At 37.0% G+C, this 20,537-nt stretch overlaps 1 protein-coding gene across 1 annotated transcript in view; it reads right to left on the reverse strand.

Moving 5' to 3' along the window:
- Positions 1 to 6,511: 6,511 nt before the first annotated feature.
- LOC129750956 (uncharacterized) overlaps positions 6,512 to 20,537 on the reverse strand; it is a 20,341-nt gene continuing 6,315 nt past the window's right edge. The window contains exons 2-3 of the mRNA XM_055746175.1: positions 7,126 to 7,177; positions 6,512 to 6,967 (exon numbers count right to left, since the gene is read on the reverse strand). Coding sequence (XP_055602150.1) covers positions 6,777 to 6,967; positions 7,126 to 7,177 — 243 coding nt within the window. The 3' untranslated portion in view covers positions 6,512 to 6,776. The remainder of the gene's footprint in view (positions 6,968 to 7,125; positions 7,178 to 20,537) is intronic.

Raw genomic sequence — 20,537 nt, forward strand, 5'->3', positions numbered from 1 at the left:
CGAACTTGGTCAGCACTTGGTCGTACAGCTTTCGAGCACGGATTCTGGCCACATTGTTCTGCTTCAGCGTCCGATTTGGCTGTTTGCTGGCTCGGAATGACCTTATTCCTTCCCGGAGACGAATTCGTCGCACCGTACTGTGAGCGGCCTGGAACTTATTGGCCAAATCGCGGTCTGAAAGATTGGGATTCCTCTTGACGGCCTTGATGACTTTCCCACGCAGTTTCCGGTCGACAGTTCCACTCCGACGCTTCGAATGCGGCTTCCGAGCCGTCGTCAATGTTTCCTTGTACTGCTTGATAACACGCCATACGGCATTTCTGGGCATTTAAAGCTGTTTAGCTAGCTTCGATGCCGACAACAATGGATTTTCAAGAAAACTGTGCACAATTTGATCTCTCCGTTCGGCTTCCATGGCGGTTGTTTACAAAATGCTATCGTTTGGTGAAAAACGTTCACTAGGCAAGGCAATTCTTTAGATTCTTTTGCAGATTCTAAAATAGAATTGAAATGGATTTGAAAAAAAAACAAACCAATAAGGCATTTCCCCACTTGTCAGACGAACAGCTGATTCCTCATGTTTACATTTTCTCGGCGTATCGTGGTAGGGTAAACATAACAACAACATTACGTATGTTCAATGACCAGATAGTAACGATATGAAATTGGCAATGCAATTGTAGTGGTTTTGCAAGCGCACTTTGGTGAGGAGCATATACATTCTTTGTTTAATGATTTGTAAATTCATAACAAGTTGAGAGATGAAGGTTTTTTGATGCTTTTAATTAAAGAAGTTTTTAAAGGAAAGCATTGAACAGTGCTTATCATCAAAGATCAAAATGGTGACCAGTTGGTGTTTACATTTTTTAAAACAAAAACAAAAAGCTACCCTACCACAATCTGTCTCAGGAAATACTCTATATTAGTACATGGTGATTGAATGGGTATTCATATTTTCTACTATTAAATCAAATTTTGATGATTCATGAAACAGAGCGAAGAACAGGAAGTTTTTAGTTTTCGCAGGATCGTCCAACTAATATCAATGGTAACGGAAATAGTTTAATATTTCTTTGAGCAAAATATTATTCTTCAAAGTAATATTCGTACTTTCGGTGAACTTATCTTTTCATTTCTGTTTAGAATCTGAGCTTGTAGACTCGAATGTTTCCCTTATTCTTTTAAAAGTATCGGGAGTTCACTTCATGAATTTCGTTGGATCGGGAGGACCATCATGGAGAGTGTTCTGAAAGTTCACTTTACGGATTTTCGTTGGATCGGGAGGACCAACATGAAGAGTTCTGAAAGTTTACTTCACGAAAGTGGTCTAACACTTTCAAAAAATCGATTTTTTTATTTTTTTATTTTCTTATTGTAAATCATTTCAAGAATGTTGTGTCAAATTTTCAAGTCAATTGAAGCAAAACTGTAGAAGTTATAGGCCTTTATCTCCTCCTATCTAATACTGCAAGAAAGCAAGAGCAGAAACTTCAAACGCGTTTTTCTCGAAAGCACATTTTTAAAGTCCGTGGACATCGTCATTTGAAAACTACTTATCCGATTCTTTTCAAATTTGGAACATATTTTCTACATATAAAATCCCAGACCCCAACGTTTTTCTTTTTTGATTTTTTTTACTTTGGGGAGATTTTAGAGGTGAAAAATGGCGGATTTTTTAGTGAAAAATCGTAGTTTTTACTTCAAACAGCCACAAAAATTTCATAAAAATATTTTTAAGTAAAATAAAAACGTTGGGGTCCAGAAAAACATCTACTAAAAATATTTTGCTCTGATTTTTTGACTTCAGATGATTCTGTGCTGAGATACAGTGTCCACCGCAAATCCTGTTTTCTAAAAGGCATCCTCGAAAATGCTCCGTCACCGGCTCATTTTTCAATATTTTTCTACGAAAAAATTACTAAATGTTCTTTTAACAATGCTGTGTATAATGCAAAAATTTTGAATACATTTGTTTGAACGATAGTTCTAGAAAAAAAATCGTGAAAATTGTGTTTTTTTATACCCGTTAGACCCTACCCCCCCCCTTAACGACATTCATTGCGGCAAGACACGGGTCGCAGGTTCAGCCATTAGAATATGAAGCTAAGTTTGCACAGGTATAGCTCTATTAGCTCTAACCTTCCCAGACAACCAGAAGTCGTATTTTATTTTACAGATTATATCGTATAGAATGTTATTTAAACTCATTCTCGTATATTTGCACCTACAATGTGCGGCTCATGCATATTCTTTATCGTATTTAAATGCGTTGCATGATTTTATTAAGACAATCTGTATATCTGCACTTACAATGTGCGGCCCATGCGTATTCTTTATCGTATGTAAATAAAGTCTGCTTCATTTAATATTGGAACACAAACAATTGCGTGTAGTTCAGTCATTTATTAACGAACTCATAATTTGTTTTTCATACAAATGTAGCATTTTCTTTACTCTTTCATAAAAAAAAATTAAAAAAATTATTCATTGCTGTTTCGAAGAAATTCTCGTACTTTTCCCGTAATACGGCACATTAGGCGGCGCACACCCTTTTCGTCCACCGTTTTGGCGATTTGATTTCACCAGTTCTTCATTTGAGTCATGTTCCTAATAAGTTTTCCCTTTGCCTTAAGCCTCCGCTTCGTGTTTGCCCAGTATTTCTCTATCGGCCGGAACTGGGGGCAGTTTGGGGGGTTGAGGTCCTTCGGTATTACGCTGACCCCGTTCATTGCGTACCATTCCATAACCGTTTTGCTGTAATGGCAGCTTGCGAGGTCCGGCCAAAACATTACTGGACGGTCGTGGGCACGAATAAACGGCAGAATCCGTTTCTGTAGGCACTCTTTTTTGTAGACTTCTGATGTCATTGTCTTGTCAGTGAGAAAGACTTTGGTTTTCTGTCCACAACTGCATATCCCCTGCCAAATCATGTACTTGCGGGCGAATTTATCCGCAAACACGAACTTAAATTTTGCAGGTACATCCCCCCGAGCCGTCGCCAAATAAAATTTTTGACCTGGGATTTGCCCAAAGTCCGCCTTCACGTAGGTCTCATCGTCCATCAGAATACATCCGTCGAACTTGGTCAGCACTTGGTCGTACAGCTTTCGAGCACGGATTCTGGCCACATTGTTCTGCTTCAGCGTCCGATTTGGCTGTTTGCTGGCTCGGAATGACCTTATTCCTTCCCGGAGACGAATTCGTCGCACCGTACTGTGAGCGGCCTGGAACTTATTGGCCAAATCGCGGTCTGAAAGATTGGGATTCCTCTTGACGGCCTTGATGACTTTCCCACGCAGTTTCCGGTCGACAGTTCCACTCCGACGCTTCGAATGCGGCTTCCGAGCCGTCGTCAATGTTTCCTTGTACTGCTTGATAACACGCCATACGGCATTTCTGGGCATTTAAAGCTGTTTAGCTAGCTTCGATGCCGACAACAATGGATTTTCAAGAAAACTGTGCACAATTTGATCTCTCCGTTCGGCTTCCATGGCGGTTGTTTACAAAATGCTATCGTTTGGTGTTATGACATAAATACATGGTGAAAGGTAATGAATTTCCCGACACGTGGGTGAAAAAAGTTTCCAAATCCGTCCACTAGGAGCGCCACAATGAGCAAAAGAATTTGTTCCAATATTAAATGAAGCAGACTTTACATTGCATGATTTTATTACGACAATATAATCCAAATCAAGAATAGTTGTGCTAATGTACCTATATGGCCACCAAAATTATACGTATATACTGGTTTTGCTGCCTTAAATACGATATGTTTACACGTATATTTGCACGTATATTTGTTTTGCAAATTCGAAATACCCACCAAATGGTTGTCTGGGTTCATCTGTCAATTAACGTAAACAATGCAGTAGTACAGTATACGCCAAGTTTTTTAGAAACACAAGGATCACCGACTTTCACAGTATGTAGGCGAGGAGTGCTCGGGGCGCTAAATGAATTTGTTTACAAACAAAAGAATATTTGCTCAGCTTTTCAGTGGTTTGTTGGTAAACTAACTCCATGAGCTCCGCAGTTACAAAACCAAAATGTCCAAAATGGCAGAATCGGGAATTTGACATACGGTAACACCTCCTATATATAGATACACACCTTGGTATACGCTATAGAGTTGTTTTTGACATTTCTTACGACACTTGCTGAACGTGTACAGATGAGTCGGGACAATTAACCTCAAAAACTCTTAGTACGAAAAACGGGCAGCCGGTCGACAAACATGGCCAATTTTGAGGTTGATGCTTCCAAAACTTTTAAGTGTCGGTGAAACAACCGGCATATCTTTATCAAAGTTATTGACCTCCGTTTAAAACTGCATCTTTCTTCTTCACTATATCAAAACCTATCTAAAGCAATGAAAATCAAATTCCGAAAATCAAACATTGGTTCTTTAAAACCTACGATACAAGCGTCTGTTTACCTACACTCAGCGATTATCTCGAATTCTTGCATGCAACGATTGATGAAAGATGAAAGACTTAAATGCATCATCAAAAGCAAAAGCAAAGCGCCATTTGATAACGGATCGAATTAAAGCACTGCGACTTGAGCGCTTGAAACAATTTCTGTCTAAGTTGACGAAGAAGCAGCTGATCCTCCTGGTCTCAGACTTGAAAATTTTTCGATTGCTATGAAGTCCAATTCACGAACGAATCGGTGTATTTCTCCTGTGAAAGCTAAGGATGTTCCAGAGACTGTAATATTCAAGTTTACTACCAAGCATCCCGCCGGGGTCATCATCAGGTTTGGAGCGGTTGTTTTTAATGGATTGAAGTTGCCACCGGTTTTCATAAAAGCTGGAGTAAAAGTTAATACTGAAGTCTACATAGACATTTTGAAGAATCAGGTGCTACCGTGGATTCAGACAAACTTCGATGAACCCGAGAATAATGTTTTCAACAAGATGGGGCCCATACAATACCTGGAAACGGACTCAGACCTGGTTGTAGGAGAGTATGAAGTTTTAACCGAAATGTCTGTAGCATCTGGTAAGTCCGGATTCGAACATCCCCAACTATTTGAAATGAACGTATGATCAAGTGAAGGCCTGTGGATCCTTTCACCTTAGTCTCGATTCTCTCAAGGGTTCCATCTCTATGAGGCGTGGGCTTCAATGTCAGGACCTGGCGTAAGCACGCATGACTTTCCGGTCCAAAGTATCACAGCGCTAATGTAATCACACGCTAGAATCGGTATGAAATTACCTTTCTGGTGAATCTAAATTTATTAAGGAAATCTCGTGTAAATATACTCAAAATCCAGAGAAAAGTTGAATTTAAGTCTTAGAAAATCTGAGAAATTGCTAATTGACAAAAAATTCCAAAAACAGCTCCTACCTTTGAAAATTCGTCAAAAGTTATGTGTTTCGTATTTAGAAAATCCAAAAAATGTGTAAAATTACGTCAATATTCCAATCCTTTATTCAAAATTTACCTGGTATGACTTGAACAATTTTGATGATTCGATGATTAAAAAGTAGTGTTTTTACATTTTTGGTGGACATGATCTTAAAAAAATTCCAAAAAACATATCCTCATGTGCAACGTTTAACTTCTAACTTCAGCTTTCTTGGAAACTGAGTGAACACTTTTTGAGCATTTCGTAGCTGATCTACAGTATTTTTCCAAAACTTTTTTTTCTAAGATTTTTTTCTAAGACTTTGAATAACGGAAAACTGAAGTGTGAAGGTGAATAAATCTGAGAAACATATTTGAGTTACGGTACGAGATTTTCAAAACTATAAATTCTGTAAAAGTCGGTTGAGAAACAAGAGAGCTATATTAGTTTTAGTCAAGAGTGTCAAATTGACACTCCAGGTACTGTAACAGGTAAAAATTTCAGGGACGGATGAGGGTTAAATATCTAGGCAAAACCGGATAAAACCGGGCGATATGGTAAGCTTATCCAAGGACATAATTGTCGTGATTTTACGAATCTCAATTCAGAGATTCACTTAAACACGTCTGTCGCTCGCAAGAATAGATCAATGACTGACTTTGTTTTGTTTGTTTGTCAAGTGCTGTCGAAATAGCAACTGTTGTCATAGAAGTTTATTTTATTTCATTCACCTACAGTGTTGCCGAATACAACTATTATTTTATTTTATTCCTAATTAAATTTGATTTATTTTCTGTATATTCTTCATCTTATCCCTACAATGATGACTAGCATCTAACAAATGCTAAAAACACCCGCCCACAGAAAGAGGACTATGTATGCCGTGATCAAGTTTCGATCTCATGACCCCTGATTTAGAAGACTTGAACGCTATGCTTTAGGCCACGGTCGATGGCAAACATATTTAGACCTACGAAAACAAATTTTTTTTATGTTTATATTAAAAAAAACCAAAAGAACTTTTAAATCGAGTTTAATTTGATAAATAGTTTGCGGAGAACATATTTTTATACCTGTCAAAATATGGTGAAGGACTAATCAACGAAAAAGAAAGAAACCCCATGTTCGCTTATCGCTTTCGATTGACCAAACAGCACAATTTTCATTCGTTCACAATGACATTTATTACGATCAGCGCACATAACTAAATTATTCACCGGACCATTATTGGCAAACATACAAGTTGTAGCGATCCTCGTAATGCTCAACCCGGCAAGATAGTTCGCTGCCGTTGGTTCTTATCTTCCACTGTGTCCATTGAGCAGTGTTCACTGAGCCAGTGTCAGGGTGCGTTACATTTCCCGATTTCCGATAGCGTTGGTCAATAAATTGTGCTCCTCGCTGCTCGCTTCTCACCCTTGCCATTACAGATTGAACCCGATCGCTCCAACCGGACCACAAAGTGTGCCTTCGGGATATATCGACTGGATCCATGCGGTCAAGCTGAAGTCCTCCCGGCTGTTCGGCATCGGTGGATAGCAGGTTCCGAAGGCCTGCTCGTATAGATAGAAACCGAACCGGTGCTCATAACTTGCCGCCGATGGTGGCAGATAATCTTGGGGAAGAGAGTGGATTAAAAACAATCCGATATATTACCAACTTCAGCTGAGCAATCAAATTATGCACATAAACAAGCAACAATGTGTAAGCAGTAAAATCATTGTAGGAAAATCGTTTTGATTTTTCTTAGCTCTCACACACAACATCTCTTACCCATTACGATATCGCCATCGGACGACGTCATGCCCTGCATCAGCGCAGCTTCCTGAAACGGAAAAAAAGAGAACTATTATGGAACCGATCGGTGCGACACCTACACTTTATAAAGGTAAGCTATTTCTAGTACGACTAGTGACCTCTAGGTGGCGCGGCATAGTGTTATGCATCTTCACGAACAGTAGTATTAATTGGGAAGACAGGTATAAAGTGTTCGTTACCGACATGTTATCCGCATTATTGTTACACTTTGAAGAAAAACTTTTTATATAATTCTCAGAGCGAAATAGAAATAAGCATTAAGTTAAATCACTTCAATCTGTCCTATTGAGCCTTCAACACGTATCGTTGCTGTGAACCTGCAGGAACTTTTTACATTATTCTTTCTTACCTGTTTTTCAATTAGCACATTTCAGTGATAAAATTTTCTTTTATTCACGATTTTCTTTTCTTTCTACAGCATGGGAAAATTATCGGCTGACGCGAAAGTTGTAAGAAGGAGAATTGCCGAAGCAAATTCAGGTCCATAGGCCAAAAAAGTTGAAATTTCCAATTCATTCGATGTTCTTCATAAGATCGTTGATAAGGAAATATTCATATTTAATTCTGATAAGAGTAGTAAGAAACCTTCTTCTTCTTATACTCTTGAAAACGAAAAGGTTCCACCAATTACGGTCATGATTCCGAACTTCAATGCCTTTCGGAAAGAAACCGTCACTTCCGTCAAGGATGTGAAGATTTCTTTTCAGATCGGTCGAAGAGGAACTGCTCTTATTTTGGCAGAATCTTTTAATGATTTTCAATTTTTTTAAATTATTTGAATAATGAAAAACATTAATCCTTTACTAACGACACTAAAAGTGATCGTCCTTTAAAGTTGTACTTCGTGGTCTCACCGGCGATCAGACACCGGATGAGATCACAACTGAATTAAATTCTTTGTTAGGTTTTTCACCGATTCAAGTAATTCAAATGAGGAAAAGAACCAACACGAATAATACCAGCAGTGTTGGTTTTGCTCCTGAGCTTCATTTGATCCGTTTCAAATAGGTTCAGGTTAATAATTTGCAAATTCTTGAAAAGTTTCGTCTCATGTTTCATTTTCGAATCAAATTTGAACCGTTCAGAAAATCATCTACCAATTTTTTTCAAAATATATCTCAATGTCATCGCTGTCAAGCTTTTTGTCATGGCATAAAAAATTGTAGAATTGATGTCAGATGCATGCTTTGCGGCACATTCGATCATGAAAAATCTAAATGCCTTTTTGGTGGGGATAAACCACAAATAAAATTCTTTAAGTGTGCGAATTGCGCAGGTAATCATTCCTCCAACTCCATAGACTGTCCCGTTTGGGCGAAAATTATTGCTTCTAGAAAAAATCACAAAGTCAGAAAAGTTTCTTTTCCTTCTTCCCCTTTTTTGTCTTCACACGTCAGGCCGTCAAACAATCTGCCTGCTCGCGGTCAGCCTTGGTCTACCTTGGAATCACGTCTTGGTAATGCTCAAAGTGATGTAAATGTTACCTGGGCTGATTCAGCGCCACAGGCTCCTTGTTTAACGTTCTCAGAGGTGAAATGGGTTGCCTGCTATGCTAATGAGGAAAAATCAAGTCACATGCGAAGGCTTGGGAAAATCCCAGAAATTCCAATTACTTTTCTTCTCCTTCATTTCTGATCCTAACAATTTTGTTGATTTGGATGAGATTACTGAGGAAAAATTAAAATTTTTGCATCGAAATTTACTGGAAATGATTCAACTTATGTTGAAAGCAAATTCAATGTTTGAAGCTTTCCAAACTTCTGTTAATTATGCTAACAAAATTATTATGACTTTACGATTCCCTCATGGATCCAAATAGATGTTTGAATATTATGATTCGGAACGCTAGATCTTTGCTGGCTAACCAAGTGAGTTCTTTTTATTTTTGAAAACCCAAAACATACATATTGCTGCCATCACTGAAACTTTTTTAAAGCCAGACAATAACTTGAAAAGCAATGCTTTCTTTAAAATTTTACGAAATGATGGACTCGATCAACAAGGTGGGGTGTAGCTATTGTCATCAATAGTCGTCCCAAATTTAAACTTCTTCCTTCTTTCAATACAAAAGTCTTAGAAACAATTGGAATTGAATAAGAAACATCTATGGGGAAAATTAAAATTGTTGCCGCATACTTCCCTTTTCGATGCAGCGGTGAACAGAACAATTTTTTGAAGGGAGATTTACAAAAACTCACCAGAAATAAATCTAATTTTTTTATTATTGGTGACTTTAATGCAAAACACCGATCTTGGAATAATATTTCATCGAATTCAAATGGGAATATATTATTTATTGACTGCTCTGTAGGTTATTACACTGTTGAATATCCTAATGGGCATACTTGTTTCTCCTCGATAAGAAATCCTTCCACGATTGATTTGGTTCTAACGGATTTAGGCGAGCATTGTAGCCAATTAGTTACTCATGCGGACCTCGATTCAGGCCACCTTCCAATAACTTTTTCTTTATCCCAAAGTCCCATTGAAAACCCTTTAAAATCAACTTTTAACTTTCAAAAAGCTGACTGGGAGCGGTATAGGATTTTTTTTAACGTAATTTGGATGTAAACTTTCCCCTGAATTCAATAGAAGTTATAGATTTGGCTTTAGAAAATTTAACAACTTCAATAGTCAATGCTAAAGCCGCTTCAAAACCCAAAGTTGAACATAAATTTAATCAACCTTTAATTGATGATGATCTTCAGTTCCTAATACGACTGAAAAACATTCGTCGATGCCAATATCAACGTACTAGGGATCCTTATTTGAAATTAATTATTGCGACCTTCATCGCACCTTCGTCGTTTAAATTTTATTCTTAATGAAAATTTTGAAAAAGCAGTAGAGGACATAAAACCCTACTCAAAGCCATTTTGGAAATAAATTAAAATTCTGAAAAAGCACCAGAAGCCAATTCCTTCTTTGAAAGATGGGGAAAAACGGCTTTTAACTAATGCAGAAAAAGCTCAAAAATTATCCCAACATTTTGAGTCTGTTCATGATATCAATTTAAACGTTGTAAGTCCAATTGATGCTCAAATTTCCCTTGAATTTGATGATATTCTTTCTAAACAAAATATATTTGAAAGTTCTTTTGACACAAATATTGATGAACTTAAATTGATTTTCAATAAATTAAAAAAAATATGCTCCGGTGGAAGATGGGATTTTCTATATTCTAATTGAAAAGTTGCCTGAAAGCATTTTAAATTTTTTAGTTAAAATCTTCAAAAAATGTTTTCACTTGGCTTATTTTCCAAATAAATGGAAAAAATGCCAAAGTAACTCCAATTTTGAAACCTGGCAAAAGTGCTTCAGAGCCTTCAAGTTATCGACCAATTAGTTTGCCCCCTTCTTTAAGTAAACTATTTGAGTTATTTTGAATAGAATGATGATTCTCATTGATAAGGTCATGGACATTCTACTACACATCAACTTTTGAGTGTAACTAATATGATTAACGCTAGCAAATCTGATGGTCATTCAATTGGGGTTGCTCTTCTAGATATTGAAAAAACTTTTGACAGTGTTTGGCACAAAGGTTTAGTAGCTAAATTAGCTCGATTTGATTTTCCTGTATATCTCACCAAAATTATTCAAAATTATTTGACTAGCCGAACCTTACAAGTAAGCTATCAAAATTCATGCTCTGAAAGGACACCCATTAGAGCTGGTGTCCCTCAAGGCAGTATACTTGGGCCAATTTTATACAATATTTTTACTTCTGATCTACCTGATGTACCAAAAGCAAAAGGTAGAAGATTATTTGCTGATGATACTTTGCTTTCAGCCAAAGGTCGGAATTTACGGGTGGTACGCAGTAGATTGCAACAAAATTTAAATTCCTTTTTAAATTACCGTAATCCGGGGTAATATTGATCACTTTTTTCAATATTTTTCGATTATTTGTTCTGTTAATGGGAATGTGGCATGTTTCATATTTTTAAAATCAGTACAGGACCCCAATGAACGTAACACATGATTGCAGAAATTTCTAAGACCACTTTGAATTTGATTAAAAAATCGATTTCGTCTCTGTTTTGAATTTGATGCTCTGGGGTTACATTGATCAGCCTTTATTTTGACGGTTTTAACGAGTTTTCTCGATCACAAATGATACAAAACACGTTCAAAATATTTACAAATGCTAGTTTATCAATTTGATCTTGCTTTTTTTGCATTTTCTTTAAAAAAAAAAAAACATCTGGGCGGCTCTAAGGCGACGAGGGGTCCCAGAGAAACTAGTCCATCTCATCGAAACACAGTATGAGGCATTTTCGTGCAAGGTCTTGCACGACGGTGTCTTGTCCGAACCAATCCCGGTAACTGCTGGAGTGAGACAAGGATGTATTCTATCACCGCTACTTTTTCTAATCGTAATGGATGAGATTCTGATTGGATCGATTGACTGTGCACCGAACCGAGGATTGCCGTGGAATCCTTCAACCATGGACCAACTGAACTACCTTGACCTGGCAGACGATATTGTTTTGCTCGCCCAAACACAACAAGACATGCAGAGCAAACTCGACGACCTCACCGAAAGTTCCAAGGCAGCAGGTCTCAAAGTCAATGTCGGAAAGACCAAGTCGATGGAGATCAACACAGGAATTCCCTCCAGTTTCATGGTAGCTGGGCAACAAGTTGAGAAAGTGGAGTGCTTCTAGTATCTTGGTAGCCAGATTACGCCTGATGGTGGTACCAGAAAAGACATCGAAACACGGATCAGAAAGGCCCGATTTGCGTTTGCGAGTCTCCGAAACATCTGGCGGTCACGCCAGATCTCTCTACGAACAAAAATCCGAATCTTCAACTCAAACGTCAAATCCGTATTGCTGTACGGGTGCGAAACTTGGTGCACATATGCGGTAACGACGCGAAAACTGCAAGTATTTGTAAATCGCTGCCTGCGGAATATCATCCGCGCTTGGTGGCCTGGCAACTGGATCTCGAATGAGGAACTACATCGCCGGTGTCATCAAAAGGCGCTAGAAATCGAGATTCGGGAACGTAAGTGGAGATGGATTGGGCACACGCTGCGAAGAGATGAAAACGAGATTTGTAGAGAGGCGCTAGATTGGAATCCAGAAGGTCATCGAAGAAGAGGCAGACCCAGAAATTCGTGGCGGCGAAGCCTAGCCGCTGAAATCCGAACTGTCGACGAGAATCTTGACTGGGACCAGGTGAAGACGCTTGCTCCGGATCGTCAACAGTGGAGGTCTTTTACCACGGCCCTATGCACCGGAGGATCGGCGCGGGATCATTAAGTAAGTAAAGTTTTAAAAACATTTATAATTAAAAAAAAGTACTTTTATGTTGCATACATTTAGGGGCAAAAATTCAAACAATTGCTAAATAGTTTGAGCTAAAAAATACAAATGAAATTTTACCTTAAACATTCCTCTTGGCCCACTCACTATTTCCATTTTCATTTTTTCTTCAAAGTTAACCATTTGATAATGTTTCTATTCATTTGTCCAATACGGGCTTACTCTTGGAAAATGTCCTTAATTTTTAAATATCAAAAATTTATCTCTGAAAGGCTATAAAAAAATAGCACTATAACTATACATATACAAATAAAAAAAGTACTTCTTTTACATTCAACAACCCGTTTGCTTCTAAATGCTTTTTGGTTTCATCAGGAGAGCTGTTTTTTTTTGCGAGCCTCGGAAAAAGCAGTTATTTTCAGATTTTGAAATTACTTTTTTACTAAAAAAAGTTCCAAATTCGTAGAAAATTTTGTCTTTTTGATACTCAATTTATAGGCTTTCAAACGTAGAAAACAGTTTTCAAAAATTCAAACTAAAGACTGAGTTATTGATGATTATGTGCAAAAATTTATTGTTGGTCAAAGATACCAAAGGTAATCAATGTTACCCCGTTATACGGTACTTAAAAACGCTTCTAAAACTTAACTTATTTTATTTCTCCATAAGCCAAAAGCTGATTTTCTAAAACGAATAAAAATCATTCCATAACTATTAACTCTAATTAATTCATCACTATCGTGTTCGGTCATATCGTTCACACGCAAACACACAACATTTCAATTCGACTATTGCATTCAACAGATACCTCTTGCACGCGTTGGCGTAGTTAAAGATCTAGGTGTTATGTTCGATCAACAACTACCATTTAGAAACCATATCTCTTATGTCGTCACCAAAGCTTCCAAATGTCTACACTCAAAAGAAAAGCATAGTAAAATGGCTAAATCCGTGGTTTAAATGAACAACACGCAACCAAATTTTTGAGTCAATAATGTTTTGTTCTTGAAATTACTCCACACATAGTAAATTTACTATGTAGTGATTTTTGCTGCGCATAGTAATTTCGATTGCATACGTCGTAAAACTGTTAATGATAGAATGAGTTCTTTTACTTCGTGCATTGTAAAAGTGCAATTTTCCATTATTAAAAGAACACCCATTATCATTAAAATGAGTTTCGTATCATGATGCTAATTACCATGCGGCATGTTATAAAGATTTATAAACTGTAGGCCCCAAAATAATGTTCATTTATTTTACAAATAATATTTTTATTTATTCGATTTATCATTCACATCACTTCACTTCCCACAACCGGATCTCGGGTTTAATCGAAGAGGGAAGCATAGCGCCTGAAATGATAATGAAAAAATAAAACGGGAAAAGTAATTAATTATAGGAAATAGGAAAATTGTTCAGTTTGGTTATCATACAAGCAGCAGATTAATATTTAAAAAAAAACAATTTCACTCACCTGAAAGACTGCATTTTCCAGCCCGACACATGTGTTGCATGCTTCATCCCAATGACTCAATGCCCTTCAAGTGAAGTTCCCACGGGTGGGGGAACTCGAGAACAGCATTCGCCGACACTTGAAGATATTGAAAAGAAAACAGAAAATCTATCTTGCACAAACCTACCTACCTAAGGGTCCAGCGCCGATTGACCGGCGCATAGGGCTGAGATAAAAGATCTCCACTGCTGGCGATCCGGAGCCAGCGTCTTCACTTGCTGCCAGCCGAGGTTCTCGTCAACTGTGCGGATTTTAGCGGCTAGACTTCGCCGCCACGTGCTTTTGGGCCTGCCTCTTCTTCGATGCCCATCTGGATTCCAGTCAAGCGCCTCTCTGCAAATCTCGTTTTCATCTCTTCGCAACGTGTGCCCAATCCATCTCCACTTACGTTTTCGAATCTCGATTTCTAGCGTCTTTTGATGACACCGGCGATGAAGTTCAACGTTTGAGATCCAGTTGCCAGGCCACCAAGCGCGGATGATGTTCCGCAGGCAGCGATTCACAAAAACATGCAGTTTTCGCGTCGTCACCGCATATGTGCACCAAGTTTCACACCCGTACAGCAATACGGATTTGACGTTTGAGTTGAAGATTCGGATCTTAGTTCGTAGAGAGATCTGTCGTGACCGCCAGATGTTTCGGAGACTCGCAAACGCAAATCGGGCTTTTCTGATCCGGGTTTCCATGAACTTCTTGGTACCACCATCAGGCGTAATCTGGCTACCAAGATACTGGAAGCACTCCACTGTCTCAACCTGTTGTCCAGCTACCACGAAATTGGAACGATTTTCTGTATTGATTTCCATCGACTTGGTCTTTCCGACATTGATTTTGAGACCAGCTGCCTTGGAGCTTTCGGTGAGGTCGTCGAGTTTTCTCTGCATGTCTTGTTGTGTTTGGGCGAGCAAAACAATAGCGTCTGCCAGGTCAAGGTAGTTCAGTTGCTCCATGGTTGAAGGATTTCACGGCAATCCTCGGTTTGGTCTACAGTCAATCGACAAAATACATCCTTGTCTCATTCCAGCAGTTACCGGGATTGGTTCGGACAAGACACCGTCGTGCAAGACCTTGCACGAAAATGCCTCGTACTGTTCTTCGATGAGATGGACTAGTTTCTCTGGGACTTCTCGTCGTCTAAGAGCAGCCCAGATGTTTTCGTGGTTCAGTCTTGCACACATGAAAGAAAAATAACACAATGTCACTTACCTGAAAACATACATTTTCCGACGAGTATGATCTATCCGGCTCCGGGTGCGTATCGGTTTAAAGACTCGTTAAGGCCCTGTCCGGCTGTCGTCGATACAATCTAGACTTCACAAAAGACGATGACCATGCGCATAGTAATTGCAAGAACACGAATCGTGCAATATCAAAATATCATGCGCATGGTAATGTAGACACGAGGAAATTACTATGAGCTGTCAAAGTTCACATAGTAAAAATACTATGTCATAGTACTTTAGCCAAGATTTCCGTTAGAAAATACTAAATCGTGGTAGAAAATACTAGATCGTGGACATAGTAAAATTATCATGATCCTGTATTTGAAAACCCCATGCAATTTTTTTCCGTGTAGACTTCCTTTTCAGAATAACCAAGCATTTCAGAGATATTCAAGGCCTTAAAACCCTTTTCTGCGCACTGGTTCGTACTAATTTAGAGTACCGTAAACTGGGGGTACTTTGATCACCGGGGTAACTTTGATCATAATGAAATTTTTGAAGATAATCATCATTAACTAAGCAAAAAGTTAAAAATATCTGAAAACTGTTTACTACGTTTGAAAGCCTATAAATTTATTTACGAATAAGCTAAATTTGGTTTTTATTAGAAGATTTTTGATATTCCTAATAATGTAATTTTAAAAACTTAAAATATCTGGTTTTTCGAAGGCTCACAAACAAACATCTCTCCTGATCAAATTCAAGCATTTAGGAGCAAATGGGTTGTTTAATGTGAAAGTTCAACTTTTTTCTTTGTTAAGGTTTAGTTTAAGTGTTATTTTTAAGATCATTTGGTGATAATGTTTTTATATTGAAAAAAACGGTGTATTTCCATGAGAATCCGCGTATAGTAAAAATGGCTAAAACCCTATCAAATGGTTTGAAGAAAAAAAATACATGGGAATAGTGCGAGGACCTAGGGAATTGCATAAAGGTAAAATTTTAATTGTTTTTTAGGCCAAAAAAAAATGAGAAATGTTTATAACTTTTACCCCTAGATGTATGCAGCAACATGGTCCATCTTTTGACTATAAATGTTTTTGAAAAAAAAACGTTGAAAAACTGAGTATAGTCCTAACAGAAATTACTGTTATTAATGTTAATGCTTTGTTTGCTTATTGGCACCATAACAAAATTTTTGAAGATGTTGCGGTACTTAAAAACCACAGTGATCAAAGTCACCCCGAAACTCAAAATCTGGTTTTGTAACAAACATTCTATTATTACCACCAATGTCTTTTGAATTTACTACAATCAATGATCATGTTTGATACTCCTCACCTCAGTAAGGGTTTTAAAATTTTTAGATATTACGAAAAAGCAACCCCTATCAAAATATTCAAAAATGAATGAAAAAAGTGATCAAAGTTCCCCCAGTTTACGGTACTGCTCAATCTTTTGGAATTCCTTCTATAACAACTCAATTGAACGTATCGAGAAGATCCAACGTAAATTCTTACGCTTCGCTCTCCGCAACTTACCTTGGAACGATCCCACCAACCTTCCTGCATATGAAGACAGATGCAATCTTATAGGACTTGACACTCTGTCTTTTCGTCGAGCTGTTTTAGATGCATCCTTCACCTCCGACATCATTCTCGGTAATGTTGATTTCCCCAAATTTTAGAAAGTTTAATTTTTAATGTAAGGCCCAGAAACCTTCGTTCTCAATCTTTCCTGGTCCTTCCACATGCTTCTACTAATTACGGTCAAAATGCACCACTTCCTAGAATATCTAGAACGTTCAATCGCGTATCGTCAGCTTTTGATTTTCATTTATCCCGAAACACATTAAAACGTATGTTTCGCAGAGAGCTTTTGTAATTATGATGTACAATGTACAAATATTTCTAAATTGTAAAGTGTGTTAATTTTAAGTACTCGATGTATCATTTGGATTTAAATTGTAATCTGTTGATGCAAAAGATGAGGGTTTTTACGTGCATATACGGCTTTTTCCCCTCCAATAAAGAAATAAAGAAAGAAGAAATCAGTTGGAATTGAATGTTATTGAAACGAAAGGCAATTTTTTTCATCAAAATTCCTTGATTCCTCAAATAAAGTTATAAAATCAGTGAAAAAAATATTATGAACTTTTCAGATAACCAGCTGTGGTCTGTAAATCCATGCACTTTTATTTTTTCAATATGAGCTCTCAATCTATCTGAATTCATATTATTCAAAATTGTCCAATACGACTTCATCTTTGATGCAAAACGCCGATTTTTTAAGGACTGGAAGACCATAAAAATCAAAACTCAAATTTTTAAGAAACATCTGCTAGCGTTTGGACGATTCAAAATGGTAGTGTTTTTGAAAATCGGTTCAATAGTCTCCGAGTCTATATGACCCTAACCGTGTAATTGTCCTTTTTTTGCTGGGTGACTCTGGTAACCCTATTCAAAAATTTTAAAATGAAAAATTGTAAAGTTCCTCAATTTAGTAAAACTCTGAAAACGTCATGTATCTAGGTTTAACCGTTCACTACACTGAGATATCGCTTCAAGAAAGTAAAGTTCGGGCCCTTGATTCTGTGATCTATTCTATCGTCTGTCTTAAATCTTATTTTAACATCTTAAAAACAAAATAGACAGAGTAAGATAAATTCAAATGCTCAGAAATCCCGAAGATATGCATTCACATGATTACGAAAATTTTCAAATAATCCAAAGCAAAATAAATTTTATTTAATTCATACCACATGGCATCACTGATTAGGCCAAAAGCTCGGCCTGTTTCGAGGTTATGGTTGGGGCCAATCAGTTACTTATACAAACGGCCGTATATAGCCTAATAGACAATAACCGAAAAGGAAGATAAAAATACCTGGGGGAGGAAGACTGAAATTTGCTGTATCGTTTTCTGTATCGTTTTTTTACTGTTCGGCAAAAAGCCAGCAATTGCTGAAAAGATTTGTAATCGTCCAAATTTTAACTTTAGATGATCAGTTTCGTGTAGCGAGTCATGTTTCTCAGTTGTTTATGTGGTGAATTTAGATTTAGCTAAATTTTTAGAATGACTATTAATCAAACCATTATTATTTATCAGCTTCAAAACTTTGACCAAATTTTAGCGACTCAATACGCCTGATCATGCAAAAATTTGCCAGAGCAAAACAAAACCTAATTAAATTATTGTTTTATGCAAAACAAGTGCTTTTTAGCATCAAACAAGTTTTATTAAAAATCACTAAATAAGAAAGTAAAATTTTGAACCTTCACACTGGTCGGTAGATTGATGAGAGAAATTTGACGTTTGAAAGATTTTTTTCTTTTTTTATTCAGTCTTCCTCCCCCAGAAAAATACGAAACAAAGTTTGTTTCACAAATTTTTGAGTATACAGTGAGCGAAATAAAAATAGCACCACTATGTGTTTTGCTTGTTAAAATATGAATGATTGAAAAACACGAAAATTTTAATTAACAGTTTGTTCTGAATTGCTAAACGAATAAATCAAACACAAGTTTCTTTTTTTTTGGACGTAGCAATTGGCGTTGAGGACCATAAAATTGAAAAAGGGGTGCGAAATAAGAATAGTACCACTTGAGTTTTTCAACAAAAACAAGATTATTGCCGTGCTCAAAATATCCAAATTTGAGTTCAACTACCGTAAGTTGAAATGATGGGAATAGAAATAGACAACGAAAATGATGATGATCACATGGGAAAACCATTCCCGTCATTCCGATAGACATCGACACTCGACCAGTATAACTTTCATACGCCAGGTTGTCTCCTGTAGTAGAATGTTAATACATGGGCCCCGGAGAGGCGCAAGATGTGGGTTCAAGTCCTACCGGGAGACAAGGCGAAAATTTTTTCGCATGTTTTTCAACATTAATTTTCATCTTGTCTAGTCCATGAAATTTCGACTTACAGTTGGATTCATTTCCCTACAAACAAGATTATTTTATAAAATTTACTGTGTAAAAGTGAACAATAATGCTTCTTCAAATTATTTGAATAGATCACTGCATTTTAAGGAATTTTCTAGAATTTCAAAGGTTTTCAAAGGCATTGAAAGAGGATTTTAAAAGATGCTCCTCTAGCGTTAAGAATTTGATATTTGAGCTATAAAACTTTATCAAATTGCTGGATTTTTTCATTAACACTCATAAGTATGATGCAAAATGATGAAACACAGATTTGAGGCTGAATTTGAATCCAAAAAACAGGTTGGAATTCAAAATACTAATGTTTTTTTGATAGTCAAACACTATTTCTCGAGTTTTAAGTCATAGATGGCAGCACTATCTTTAAATTTAACTAAATTCATGCTCATTTTCGAATGTCCGGGATTAATTAGGTAGGTACTTTGCGAAGGAGCTTAATTGGACAAGACGGCTAGCAATATTATTGGTATGATGTGCAATTGAATCGAAAGTTGGGATGAGCAGGAATTTTGGCGGTTGTACATTCTTGTGCTGATGATTCTTTTGCAAATTCGGAACAGCTATCTGCAGCGTGAACTTCTACAAAACTGTGATGGGAAAATACCTTAAGGGGGGGGTAGGGTCTAACGGGTATAAAAAAAACTCCATTTTCACGATTTTTTTCTAGAGCTATCGTTCAAACATATGTATTCAAATTGTTTGCATTATACAAAGCATTGTTAAAAGAACATTTAGTAATTTTTTCGTAGAAAAATATTGAAAAATGAGCCGGTGACGGAGCACTTTCGAGGATGCCTTTTAGAAAACAGGATTTGCGGTGGACACTGTATCTCAGCACAAAATCATCTGAAGTCAAAAAATCAGAGCAAAATATTTTTAATAGATGTTTTTCTGGACCCCAACGTTTTTATTTAACTTAAAAATATTTTTATGAAATTTTTGTGGCTGTTTGAAGTAAAAACTACGATTTTTCACTTAAAAATCCGCCATTTTTCACCTGTAAAATCTCCCCAAAGTAAAAAAATCAAAAAAGAAAAACGTTGGGGTCTGGTATTTTATATGTAGAAAGTATGCTCCAAATTTGAAAAGAATCGGATAAGTAGTTTTCAAATGACGATGTCCACGGACTTTAAAAATGTGCTTTCGAGAAAAACGCGTTTGAAATTTCTGCTCTTGCTTTCTTGCAGTATTAGATAGGAGGAGATAAAGGCCTATAACTTCTTCAGTTTTGCTTCAATCGACTTGAAAATTTGACACAACATTCTTGAAAATGTTTTACAATAAGAAAATAAAAAAATAAAAAAAATCGATTTTTTTTAAAGTGTTAGACCCTACCCCCCCCCTTAAAATGATGAATATGGGACTCAATAAAACCTGGAATATCAATCTTGAGACTGCAGGAAGCCGATCAATTAAAAGACTTGTTCTTAATTTTGATGACTTTATTCTTGGGAGTCTGGAA

This window comes from Uranotaenia lowii, chromosome 3 (genome assembly GCF_029784155.1).
Source record: "Uranotaenia lowii strain MFRU-FL chromosome 3, ASM2978415v1, whole genome shotgun sequence".
In the NCBI taxonomy this organism is placed as follows: Eukaryota; Metazoa; Arthropoda; class Insecta; order Diptera; family Culicidae; genus Uranotaenia; species Uranotaenia lowii.